The following is a 12,525-nucleotide window of genomic DNA, read 5'->3' as shown; positions in this document are numbered from 1 at the left end:
TGCTGTTTATTTCTGTGCAGCGTGTTAATATGTAATGACAGAATATATTTGTGTCAGTAAAATATCTTCCCATCAGGAGGGGGTTTCCAGTAGCAGCTCTGAAACAGCAGAGGCGCTGTGAAGTCTGCTGGATCCGTTCTGATGTGGTCACATGTGACAAATGGAACAAGAGGCAGATCAGGAAGTAAACATGCAGAAAACCCGGAGGAGGAGGAGGAGGAGGAAGAGGAGGAAGAGGAGGAAGAGGAGGAAGCACGCAGTAACCGCCCGGCTCAGACAAGCTTTGCTCAATGGAAATTAAAGTTTAGAAAATGCCAAAGGATTTTATTTTTTTATTTTTTGACTGACAGCGTCTCAGAGGTGCAGAGTTAGTGTGTTTGCAGGAGCATGTTGTTGGGGAAAGTGTGTGTGAGCAGAGTGATTCTCCTCCGGAAGTTCAGTCAGAGGCTCGTGAGGATGAAGCCGTCAGAGGACAGAGACTCCCTGGGAGTGAGAAGCAGCAGGACACTGGAGGACAGGGGGGACAGGGGGGACAGGGCTGCTGCAGAGGACACACACACAGACAGCAGCACATCCCAAAACTTCCCAGAAGAAGAGCTGCAGATCCACAGAATCCACAGAGAGGCGAGCCAGGTAACATCTGAGAAACGTTACGGAGTCACGTGGACGGCAGGTGTTCACCTCCTTTTATTGTATTTCCTGCTCTGGATTTGGAAACTCCTGCGAACCCTTACTGCTTACAGTTGGGTGGCATGATTGATAAAAAAAATCTTAAAATATTACATGTTTACAACATTTATACAGTAAACTAAAGCAGTGGTTCCCAAAGTATGGGTCGGGACCTCACTGTGGGTCCTTAAAGCCTGGGCTGGGGGTCTCCAGATGATCAACAGCATCTTTTCAACAGTTACGAAAAGTAAAAGCAAAAGTCATAAATTAATATAAGTGGCATAAAACAAGTTCCAGTTGTACATGTTCTCATTCTGACCTTGTTTGTTTAGAGTTATAACTGGTTTTAAAATTCAACAGGAAGTAATTGGGGTTGCAAGGTTTTTCCTTTTTTATTTTTGGGGGCAGAAGCTGAAAAGTTTAAACTAAATTACTATTAGATTTGCTAAAAGGAAAATAAATAAATAAATAAATAAATTACTGGGGATTTAGTGAGTAAGATTATAAAAAACATGTAGTTCTACTCTGATGTTTTTTATTTAATCAGCTCTGTTGACTTGATTATTTGAGAATGCTAGCTGAATGACAGTGGTAGTGTTGTTATTAGGATAAAACACATATATGATAAATGAGAATACTTCTATATGACAATAGTAATACAAATACAGTCCATTCAAAAAGTAAAAACCTTAAAGTGTTTTATTAGGATTTTATGTGATAGAAGACAGTAGTGCATTAAGAACAATGATACATGGTTTTCACCACAATTTGAAAAGTGTGGCATTGATTTGTATTCAGACCCCCTGAGTTAATACTTCATAGAACCATAATTCCCTGCAATTACATATGCAAGCATTTGGGGGTTTGTCTCTACCAGCTTTGCACAAACAGAAACTGAGATTTTTACCCAATCTTCTGTCAAATTTGATGGAGACCATCTGTGAGCAGCAATTTTCAAGTCTTGCCATAGATTCCATTGAATTCTGGCTGTGGGTTTCAGGTCGTTGTCCTGCTGGAAGGTGAACCTTCGCTCCAGTCTCAAGTCTTTTGCAGCTTCTGACAGGTTTTCTTCCAGAATCGTCTTGTTTTTAGTCTCGTAGAAAGAGGGGGAGAGAATGAAATGAGACTGGACAACCCAGCTTGCATTTTTGTGTCTTTTATTACAAAGAAAACCTTAAGGAGTCATTCTGTCGAGCTTTAGGCTCCCAGTTGAAGGAGTTTATCAGTAGTGGAGTCAAAACATTGGTGTCGTCTTACAGTAAACAGAGCAGAACTGGCTGAGACTAGAAGCTTATCTGCAAGTTAAAATGCCTTGACCTCTTCCACGGTTTCTGCAAAGAAATGTCTAGCAATATTTATTTTTTTTTAACATTTAGCCCCATTAATTTCCCCATCTACTTTGACCAGCTTTCCTGTCCCTGCTGAAGAAAAGCGTCCCCACAGCATGATGCTGCCACCACCATGTTTCTCAGTGGGGATGGTGTGTTCAGGGTGATGGGCAGTGTTAGTTTTCCAGCTTGTGGCAAACTAGACTAGAAGACAAGTAGCAGCTGTGTTTTGTTTCCAAAGCTCACCTAATCTCAGGACATGGTTCCTAATTTAAGAAATCTATAAAATTCAGTTTAGCTGTAATCTTAAACGCTTCTCTTTAGCTCACTCGTGCATGGACCCCATGTCCAGTGGACATTAACAGAAAGTCACCGCCCCTTCTCTTCCCTCACTTTCTTCTTAAGTCACTACTATACCTGTCAAAGTAAAAACATATAACATCCAATATATTTTAAATGAAACCTCCTCCGGCTTGTTTCCGATCTGACTGGGATCTGGGGAGTCTGCAGGCCCGTGAACCTTATTGCCACGTTGCTCTGGTTTTGGCTGAGCAGGTTTTTTTTTTTTTTTTTTGCAGCCTGACATCTCAAGGTGCACCGTCCTGCTGAGAGAAACCACTGCTCTTTGTGAACGTTACCACCACGAGGGGGTTGTGTCTCGTCTACAACAATGTTTGGGTGTGTGGTATAAATCAAAAGAACATCCTCATTAGTGCCAGGACCAGGACAAGTTTTCCCCTGAGAACACTGCATTACAACAACACAATCAGTGGGACTCCAGCTGTTCACGGGGTTCCCTAATCTAGATTATTATTGCCTCCTGCTGAAAGGCAGCAGGCAGGCGATAATGTTTTCGCCCATGTCTGCGTGTGAGTGTGTCTGTTAGCAAAATATGTCATGAATCACTGGACAAATTTTATTAGAACTTGCACCTTTTGGAGTTAACCCAGTTCAAGATGGCTGCTTTATATTTCAAGAGAGTTAGCTTTTTAAGTGAAGCACTCTGCTGCACTACAGATGCTACTTAAGCATAAAAAATGTCAGTTTTCTTATAGAGCTTTGTTTAAGAACTCTCTCCCAGTTTTTGTGATAAAGTCCTGCCCCCCCCCCACATCCATCATATTCACCAGCTCTCCCTCGCTCCTCCATCAAACCGAGTTGAGGAGCTGAGTTCTGATGACAGTGGTGAAAAGGTGTCGTCTGCATGCCTTTAAGGCTTATCTGTTGTAAATATTGTGCTTCTGAGCGAGGATGAATTTGAGCAACCTGAGGAGAGTGGTGGGAAAAGCTCAGTACCGAGGGGGGCCCGGCGCTGCCAGCTTCACTATGTGGCCCTGCAATGGCATGGGAAATGACAGGCCGTGTCACCCACAGGGCCCGAGGCCTTTTTGCCTTGGTGAGCTGTCAGACCTCACCAACTAGTGCACTCTGAGTTTGAAACAGACTGAGAGGTGACATTTTCTAACTTCCTAAAGGAAGACAGAGGAGTTCAGTGTGTTTCACCTACAGAAGGTGTGTGTGTGTGGGGGGCTCTCCAAGACGAACAATTAATTCTAAAAATATTATTTCAAAAGTGATTATAGAGCCACCGCAGTTGATTAATCGTTGCAGATTCTCACCTACTGAATTGCACACAAAAGGAATTAATTAGCAACATCATAAGAATTAGACTGCCTTACATCTGTTTTTATGAATAGAGGTCATTTATTCCCTCTTTACCTTGACCCGAAGCAATCTGTCTCTACGTATATGTTCAGATCCACTATCATTCCATTTGCTTACATACTGTACCCACCTTTGGGTGACTAAATGTACCGTAAATGGTTTCGTGCGCAGGGGTCACACACCAGCACGCCTGTTTGTTTGTCATACTAATTAAATAATCATTTCTTCATTATGCTCAGGCGAAGAAGCAGATGTATGTCGACCCTTCCACTGGGTATAAGGTGTTCACAGAGTATGCCCACCTTCAGAGAGGGAAATGCTGCGGCAGCGCGTGCAGACATGTGAGCTCTTTTGTCTTGTTTTTCACCGGTCTGTGTCGTCCTTTGCATTGCCGCACATTTTATCTCTCTTGTCTTACCTCAGCTGTTTGTGCCGTAGTGTTTCTCCTCTGTTTCGTCGAGTCTGGTTGTGTTCTCTTCAGGTTTTTGTCACAAGACTAGAGTAAGAGATTCATTAAACATGAAACAAAAAAACAACTCCTAAAACGTAAAACAGAATTTATTTGAAGCTGAAACTACGATTACCTGAATAAAGTTTATAAAAAGCCACGGAAAGGTATCCAAAGCATCAAAATTTACATCTAAGAAGGCAGTGTGATGATGTGGGCATACATGGCTTCCAGTGACACTACGTCGTTAGTGTTTATTGACAATGTGACAGAAGACGGATTCTGAAGTGTACAGGGAGGGTCTGTCTGCTCTCACTCATTCTAATGGATCCTCAACATACTGTTAGAGGGATTGGGTAGATTCAATTAGTCAGTCACCTGTTCTCAAACCAGTCACTCTTCGTTTTACTTACTGCAGACTGTAGCGAGTGTCTCACTGGGCTGCATCTGTTGGTGACTATCAGGAGTACAGCACTCGCTAGGGAGTCCCTGCATGTCTCGTAACATTAGCAGAGGCTCTCAGTTTCCTTACGTGAGTTGCAAAGGTGCACAATCTTAATGCTTGAATTTTGAACATGTTTATAAAAATGTGTGTGCACACTAATTTTTTTCTCGAATTAGTAACAGAGCCGTTGTGGGCGTCTCCGACCTGGCTTGAACCCATTTCAGTTTTGTCATCCAACCCGTTTCTAAGACTGGTAGAGCTGGAATCAGTCTCAAATATCCAGGTCTAAAGTCTACATTGGTGATAAATAGGAAATATTGAAAAAAGTGTTCTAAATCAGGCTTTTTATTATTTTATAAGTGCACTCCAGTAGATTAAATCTTAAACATGAGGTCAGCTGCCAAGATGGGAATGCCTTGGCAGGTACGATGTAGGCAAAGGTGAACAACAAATACCTAAAATTCTGTCTGTCTGTACCCTTTCAAACCTGACTTTATATAAAATCCTGAACAAAAGTCTTGAGCCGCCTCGTTTTATCGTATTTTGTTTTCAAGGAAGCACCCGACTCAAACCATGAACCTGTGTTGTGTATAAACATATCAGATTAGCTTTTTTTGTTGTTTGCAGTGTGTTGCATTTTTTTTCATTCGCTCATTCAATGAAAAATTCCAAAGATGCTGTAACACATTCTTAATAAAATATTTTAACACCAACAAGGAAGTTCTCTTAACGTCCAGAAAAAAACAGATCGGCTGAAAAGTTATGCATCTCTCAGGTCCGTGCCAGGTATTTAGTGGACTTTTTCAGGACATTCCTTTCACATTACTCATCTGGAGAATAGTTTTTATGGTTAACACATCATCTTTTCTCCTTCACTGTTAGAGTTTGCTTCATTTTTAAGGACACACTGGACACCATGCTGATGTGTGCCACAGTTTGGGCTTTTAGCTCCTTAGGAATGACTTTATTGGTGCAAGCAATAACTTATTTTTGTCAGAAAGCCTTAACTTTGGAATTTTATTTGAATCAACTCTGGGAACAAACTGTGAGTTTTTGTAAATAAGAAGAATGTGTCTAAAGATGCAACTTAAAACTGCTTTTTTGCTCAGTTGTCCTTCTACAGTTCAGCCTTTAAATACAGGTCATTTTTACTGCTTGAAAAATTCAGAAGTCTGGATTAAATGGCTTAACAAATTAAAAAAAAAAACCTCCTGAAAACTGCCAGGTACAAGAACTGAATATATCTGTGGAAATGCAGCCAATGTCTAAAGAAAAACTTTACATTTTTATAAAGTATTAGTTTGGTTAGTGTTATATGAGCTGGAAGATCTTCATTTAGCTTCAGTATTCACTGATAGATTTTTAAATGTTTATAGTTTATCAATTAAATATATATGGAAAAAGGATTCCCATAGTTTCTTAGACTCTTAGACACTTAAGGAAACGGCGCTCTGATCCCTTCCCCTCTGGTTTTGGTGGTTTATTCAGTCCTGCACCATCTCATCCCAGTCAGGTTTCCCCTCTTCTCTGTGGTTCACATTTACCTCTGCCTTGTCCTTGTCTTTTTTTGTTTTATTTTAATTTGTTCATCCATTACTCTTTTGTTCACGTCTCATTCTCTGTGTGAATAAAGCTACAAGAAGCCAGTGAACGTCGTTTATTTATTTTTTTCTCCTCTAGTGTCCATACGGTCAAGTCAACGTGAAGGACCCTGCAGCGAAGAAACACTTTAACTGCCTGTTTTACGTATAGACCCGGAAGAGATGAAGGTAAAATGCTAAATGCCTGTTTGGAATGGAGCCCAGCACTCTTGGCGTGTCTTCTGCCTGTCGTTATTTTGCCTGCTTGAGAGTCATTTTTTTGCTGTGTAATAAATGATGAAATATGGGTAGCGTCTGTGCAATCCCCACCTCTTATGAATCACAACTATTCGCAGGATTGTTTTTTTTTATTATTGTCACGAAACATGGATTGGGAAGAAAGGATTTATTCAGTAGACTCTTTAATAAAATAGTTTTTATCACTTTTTTGGGGTGGGTTGTTGTATTTTCTGCATATATTTTTTTCTCTCGAATGTCCACTGAAACGCCTTAAGCTTCGTTTTTCATGTCTCTTCAAGAGTATTAAATATTTTGTAGAATTCGGCTTCTCAGATGCATTTACAAGGGTTGTGGGAGTATGGAGATGAAAACTGAGAGTGCATTTTAGATCTTCGCCCTCAAGATAAAGGGCATATAAGCGAAAGTAACTGCAGATAGTCAGATGGAGTCTTGTGCTCTTTTGCTTTGCATGTCTCGTTATTTTTTCTCCCAAATGTACGGCTGCATGAATATTAGCATCATTTGCACTCCACAAGTGCTTGACTGAACTGTCTACCTTTGACTGATGCGCTGTGTTGTTAAAAATAGGAAAAGGGCCAAGGGTCAGCCCTCGCACTTGGCTGCACTGCTTTTACACCACTTGATCGAATCAGGCTGTTAGCAAACATGCCATGGACATCAACAGCAGCCCTCCCCACTGGACCTGCAGCTCAGCCTCCTGGCAACACTTGGCTCCAGCGCAGCTCCCTGCGGCTGCTCTCCTGAGCTGCAGCCTAATGAACTCCTGGGCCTTCCTATCCCAGGACTGCAATAGATCAGCTCATGCTCACCAGCATGCTTAGATGCACAAATGCATAGGCAGGCTCACTCCATCAGAGCACCCTGTGGCTCCTAATAGGCCAATATAGAAGAAAGGTTGCGCTTAACACTGCACTTTGTAGCCCACAGTAATAGTACTAGGTAAGGTCAAGTGCTCATGCAGCACTACCTGTGCGTGCCAGAGACGTCAGGGAAAGATGTGCCTGCTTGATTTGTGAGTGCATGTGGGAAGGCAGCGCGATGCCTTCAGGCGCTCTCTCTGAAGCTGCCACACACACTCGCCTGTCTGTGCCTGATTGGGCAAACAGCGTCGTGATGAGAGGATGTGTCTGCCGCCAACTCCTGTCGCAGCCGCCCACTGGCGCGGCCACAATTTTCCTCGGCAGGTGGGTCCCAAAGGCAAAGTGCTTAGTGATCGGAGCAAAGCCCTGTGAGCGGCTACAAGGAGATTCGTGATCCCAACAGTGCTGGGGAGGACAGGTTCTGGGGACGCCTCGTCAGGCGGGATGAGAGGCGAATTTATTTGGTGTTATTCTAAAGCGAGGCAGCGGAGCATGCGGCAGCAACATTTCTACAGCGGGACGGTGAAGGTGTCACACTCATCAAGTACCTGGGCCCGTTTGCCTGCTGCGGCTCCGTGGGTTTTGCCTAGGGACTTGTCTGTCACATTAAAGTAGATGCGTTGCCATTCAAGGCCTTGGCGGTCTCCGCAGCCTGACCATGAAATAGGCCAACTTTCATGTCTGCCTCTACCCTCCACGTCTTCGTGATCCAGCGATGGCACAGTTTGAATTTTTCCCCACCATGTTCTAACTTAGCAGTTGGTGACTGAGACACAAACAGCAGGAGACCTCCTCCACAGATAGCTGGAGGAATCTTCTTAATTTATTCCTGACATTAAATATATCAAGGAGTTGAACTGCAAACCTTGTCTTGGCTGTATAATCATTTTATTTAATTGTCACATTAAAGGAAAGTCAACTTTTTGTCATTGTGAAGCCAGATTGTTTATAAAAAACAGCTTTCATTACAACCCTAACTCTGATAAAGTTAGTATGTTGTGTAAAATATAAATAAAAACAGAATGCAATGATCTGCAAACTTATTTTGGATTTATTGGCAGCAACACATCTCAAACAAATTGAGAGTGGTATGAATAAGAAACTGCTGGAGGAGCATTTTACAAAATTATTAGGTTGCAACAGGTCAGTAGGAGAACTGCATTAAAACCAGGCCTGGTTCTATTCTGGACATCACTGCATGGACTCAGGAACACTTCCACAGATCATTATCTGTAAACACAGTTCACACAAATGCTGTTCAAAGCTCTATCAGGCAAAGAAGAAGCCAGATGTGAACACCATCCAGAAACGCTGCTGTCTTCTCTGAACCAAAGCTCATTTTAAATGGACTGAGGCAAAGAGGAGAACTGTTCTGTGGTAAGATAAATAAAAAAAATTAAAACCACAAATGCCTTCTTACTAAAGAGGAGAGGAACCAGCCAGTTTGTTATCAGCACACCGTTCAAAAGCCTGCCTCTCTGATGGTATGGGGGTTCATTAGCACCTCTGGCATGGACAGCTTACACATCTAAGATGACACCATCAATGCAGAAAAGTATATACAGGTTTTACTACAACATATGCTCCCATCCAGCAGAAAATACAACAAAGATGACTCAGGGTTGTTGGAACAGCTAGATTCCTACATCAGACGAGAATAGGACAACATTCCCTCCAAAACCTCCAGCAGCTGCTCTCCTCAGGTCCTAAATGTTTACAGACTGTTGTTAAAAAGAGGGAATGCTTCTCAGTGGTAAACATGGCCCTACCCAAACTTTTTGGAGATGTGTTGCTGCTATCAAATTCAAATTTACCTTATATTTTTTTAAAAATGGTACAACTTCAATATGTTTAATATGTTTCATTGTGAATAAAATGTGGGTTTATAAAATTTGCAAATAATATAAACAGTTTTTTGAACTAATGCTCTAAAATGCCTCCATTTATTTGGAAATTTGACCTGCACAAGATAAAAACCAGTAAATATATCTACACATGTACACTCACAGGCTGTAGTTTCCCCTTAGTGCAGATGTGCTTCTGTAACTGCCAGTTAGACATGTGAGGTGTTTATTTCAGGCATTTTAGACTGAACATCTCTGACCCTCAGCCGGAGCATATGCTGTACTGGAGCAGAGTGGCAGATATACACCGCATGCCTTTCTACAGGACGGTGGCACTATAGCCGCAGAGAAAGAGAGAGCTGTCCAGATTGGATCTGTGACCAGACAGGCTCTAGTCACAACCAGTTGACAGGCCAAGCAGCCCCCACCGTCTCACACAGCCACAGCAAGCCTGCGGCCAAAGGCCCCAACCACAGTCAGTTAAAGTGTCTCCATCACTGCTGGCCAGACCAGCCAGGAACTGACACAGGGTTGGCAAAAAAAAAAAAAAAACACTTGAGTGTCAGCCTTATGATGGCTGAAAGGAACATCAGTCTCAGCAACTGGCCAGGCGCTGCTGCTTTGTACATTTGTGTGCACGCGTGCATGTGCCGCCTCGTGCACGCACGTCTTGATATTCAAGCAGCATTTGAGCAGCCCCTACATCAACGTCTGGTCCTTCTACACAGACAATGTCAGCTCGCCTCAGGGCAGCAGCCTCCACAGTGGTCATATGGACAACCACATCCCTGTGGTAGAATTAGTGATAAAAAACACACACGGCCTCTGAGTGACAGTCAGCGCACCAGATTCCTTTGGACAGACAGAGCTGCAAATAGCACAGAGGAGCTGTTTCTCCCTCACACCGCAACTGGTGGTCAGGCTCATGCCAGGGCGAGTCGTGGTCGCCAGATGAGCCCAAGACGAAAGTCAAAGGCACCTAAGTGCCCGAGGAGTGCTTCGGCCTGTTTATTTCACCCCCGGTTCTACACTGAAGTCATATCTGTGATTCCTTGTCACACTTGCCACACAATGTTGTTTCTTTCTTTAGCTGTTACACCTTTCGCTTTCTTTAGCCTTTGTGTCTTTATTAAAACAGCACATTTCCTCAGACAAGCTGCCTCCACCTATGAGGTTATGTTATGATAGAGAACATTCGTCTATTATGCTTCCGTGTCCTTTTTAGTGTGGCCAGATATGGACTAATACACACACCGCTCCCCAGGAGGATAGCACGTCTCCCCCAGAGGAGTCGGAGGAGAGAGCGGCTGTGTTTGTGTGATGGTGGCAGCGTGCTGTCGGAGCGGCTCTGGAGGCAGGGAGGGGAGGCAGGCAGCAGTTGGTGTGCAGAGAGCAGAGGCTCAGGCTGGCTAGTTAAGAGCTTCTCTCTCCTATCCTCCATCTGCCAGGGACTGGGGTTGTGATTTGAGCTCCAGCAGAGCAGAGCAGGGAGGAGATCGAAGGGATGGGGGGGTGGAGGAGGAAGGAAAGGGGGATGGATGGATGGGGGGTGGGGGGTGGTGAGAGGTGGTGAAGAGAGGGGGAGGCTGGAAGAGACAGAAAAGAGAAAGTGGAGGAAGCAGGGAGTTTGAGTGAGGCAGAGGGCGAGTGAGGATAGAAATGACAAACAGGAGACGTGGAGATATGTTCCTGAACATATTCTTACCTGAATATTTTATTAAACTGCTTTAAAAATTCAAATATGGGCAGTGAAGCCTGGACGTTGCTGGGTGTATAAGGTATTGCTATTCTGATCACATCTTTTGCATTTGGATTTTTTTTTTCCTTTTCCAATAATCACAATGTCCACTGTGTGTTTGTAAATATTTCCAGGATGTCTCTCCATCCCCTCACTCCCCACACCCCTCAAACCCAGCCTCATGTGACTGCGATACATGTGACTATAAAGCTTTACAGTGCTTCACTCCTCCCTCTGTTCCTCCTCCTCCTCCTCAGCCCCCCCTCTTCTCCCTTCCCTTTCCTTCATTCTGTCAGTGTTTAGCCTGTGGTTCCCTGCACCACGGCGGATCCTGGGAGAGCCTTCCCGCCTCCTCCTCCTCCTCCTCCTCCTCCTCCTCCTCCTTCCTCTCTTCGGCGCCTTGCCTCCACCTCGCCTTCGCTCCTTTTCTGGCCATGCTTTGGGGAGTGACTGAGAGCTCCCTCTGCGAGACCGAGTGTCACTCGAGGTGACCCAGAAATGATAACTCCAGATGAACCCTGGATGTGTGGTAATCCAACCACCATGCCCTACAGCAGAGAGGAGCCAGGCAGGCAGGAAGACAGGAAGGCGTCCCCGATCTGTGCCACTTTGGAGCCCAAAACACGCTCCTCCCTGCGTGGGTATCGTGCTCGAAGAACGGCGTGCACGTTACGTGTTGTGGTACGCTGTGAAATGGATCTCAGCGTCGCTGCATTATTGATGAGATACACTGTGATGTCAACCCAGGCTGAAGGAGCAAAGCAAAATGACTGTTAGCAGCATGGCACATGATCATTTATGAAGGCACTACAGAGGAGGCTTTAATTGTCACCCTTTGCTCCAAGCACCAGTGCTCTCAGACACTGTATTCTGCTCACTTGTTGTCAGATGGAATCAGTCTGTCCTTCTTCTTTATTTAACAATAAATGTGCAGCTCAGGTGGAGCCAATATTTATGCGGTTTCATTTAATGAATGGTTGTCATGAATGTTTAGCCTGCAAATTAATATCTGTTAATTATTTAAAAAAAATATGAGGCTTTAATTTATTGTCTTGAATTTAGAAAAAGCGGTCACATTAAAGTGAGGCACAATTTAAATCTTTAAAATGTAAAGAATATTCAGTGGTGACTTCTTTTCAGCTCTGTTTTTTTAATTTTCGTTTCAAGGTAAAATGCTACATGTGTGCACAATAATTTCTGACTGATTATCTCAATATTTCCTGGAATTTGTAGAAAGCATCCCAGCTCTGCAGGAAACAGGGATGGACACTTCCTGGCTGCACAGTAGGGCAGTCAAATTAACAAAGAAAGGAAATAATCCAGGAGTTATTTGTGTGTGTGTGAATTATTTAAAAATTGTTTATGCACTATAATATTTTCTAAACCTATAATTTTCTTTGTATTAAAAATAATAATATAAAAAAAGTAACAATAATTAACTCAGTGTTGTTAATGCACTTTTTTAAATAAAAAAAAACGTTTCGATTTAGCTATCCAGTTTCTTTTCTGTGTTTTTGCTTCACATCTTTGTCAGACTGGTTGATCTCTGGAATTCACACAGACCTGTGTATCCAGTGGCTTCAAGCTCGCTCACCTTGACTCACTGTGAGCACGTGCTTGAACAACACGTGGGGATGGATAATTGTTCGATGCGTTTAAAGTCAATAAATTTGAACTGGAAAAAAAA

General features: G+C 43.2%; 1 protein-coding gene across 3 annotated transcripts; it reads left to right on the top strand.

Annotated features, from left to right (window-relative positions):
* Positions 1-218: 218 nt before the first annotated feature.
* lg24h1orf53 (linkage group 24 C1orf53 homolog) lies at positions 219-12,513 on the top strand. 3 transcript variants are annotated; one of them, XM_017413312.3, is made up of 4 exons: positions 219-633; positions 3,902-4,003; positions 6,236-6,324; positions 11,096-12,513. In XM_017413312.3, the coding sequence occupies exons 1-3, from the start codon at positions 388-390 to the stop codon at positions 6,305-6,307; spliced, it is 420 nt and encodes a 139-aa protein (XP_017268801.1). In that variant the 5' UTR covers positions 219-387; the 3' UTR covers positions 6,308-6,324; positions 11,096-12,513. The 3 variants fall into 3 exon arrangements, with proteins under 3 accessions (XP_017268801.1, XP_017268798.1, XP_017268800.1); XM_017413309.3 differs by having other exon boundaries at positions 10,973-12,513; XM_017413311.3 differs by lacking the exon at positions 11,096-12,513 and having other exon boundaries at positions 6,236-6,581.
* Positions 12,514-12,525: the final 12 nt, after the last annotated feature.

The sequence above is a fragment of the Kryptolebias marmoratus genome, linkage group LG24 (genome assembly GCF_001649575.2).
Source record: "Kryptolebias marmoratus isolate JLee-2015 linkage group LG24, ASM164957v2, whole genome shotgun sequence".
NCBI lineage: Eukaryota > Metazoa > Chordata > Actinopteri > Cyprinodontiformes > Rivulidae > Kryptolebias > Kryptolebias marmoratus.
Note: the sequence above shows the minus strand (reverse complement) of the source record. Positions and strands in the feature narration are given on the sequence as shown.

Bases quoted from the DNA above. Each gene is read 5' to 3' on its own strand.
- lg24h1orf53 (XM_017413312.3), top strand. From the start codon at position 388: ATGTTGTTGGGGAAAGTGTGTGTGAGCAGAGTGATTCTCCTCCGGAAG. The intron at 634-3,901 runs GTAACATCTGAG...CATTATGCTCAG, and splicing joins TCCACAGAGAGGCGAGCCAG to GCGAAGAAGCAGATGTATGT. The intron at 4,004-6,235 runs GTGAGCTCTTTT...TTTCTCCTCTAG, and splicing joins GCGGCAGCGCGTGCAGACAT to TGTCCATACGGTCAAGTCAA.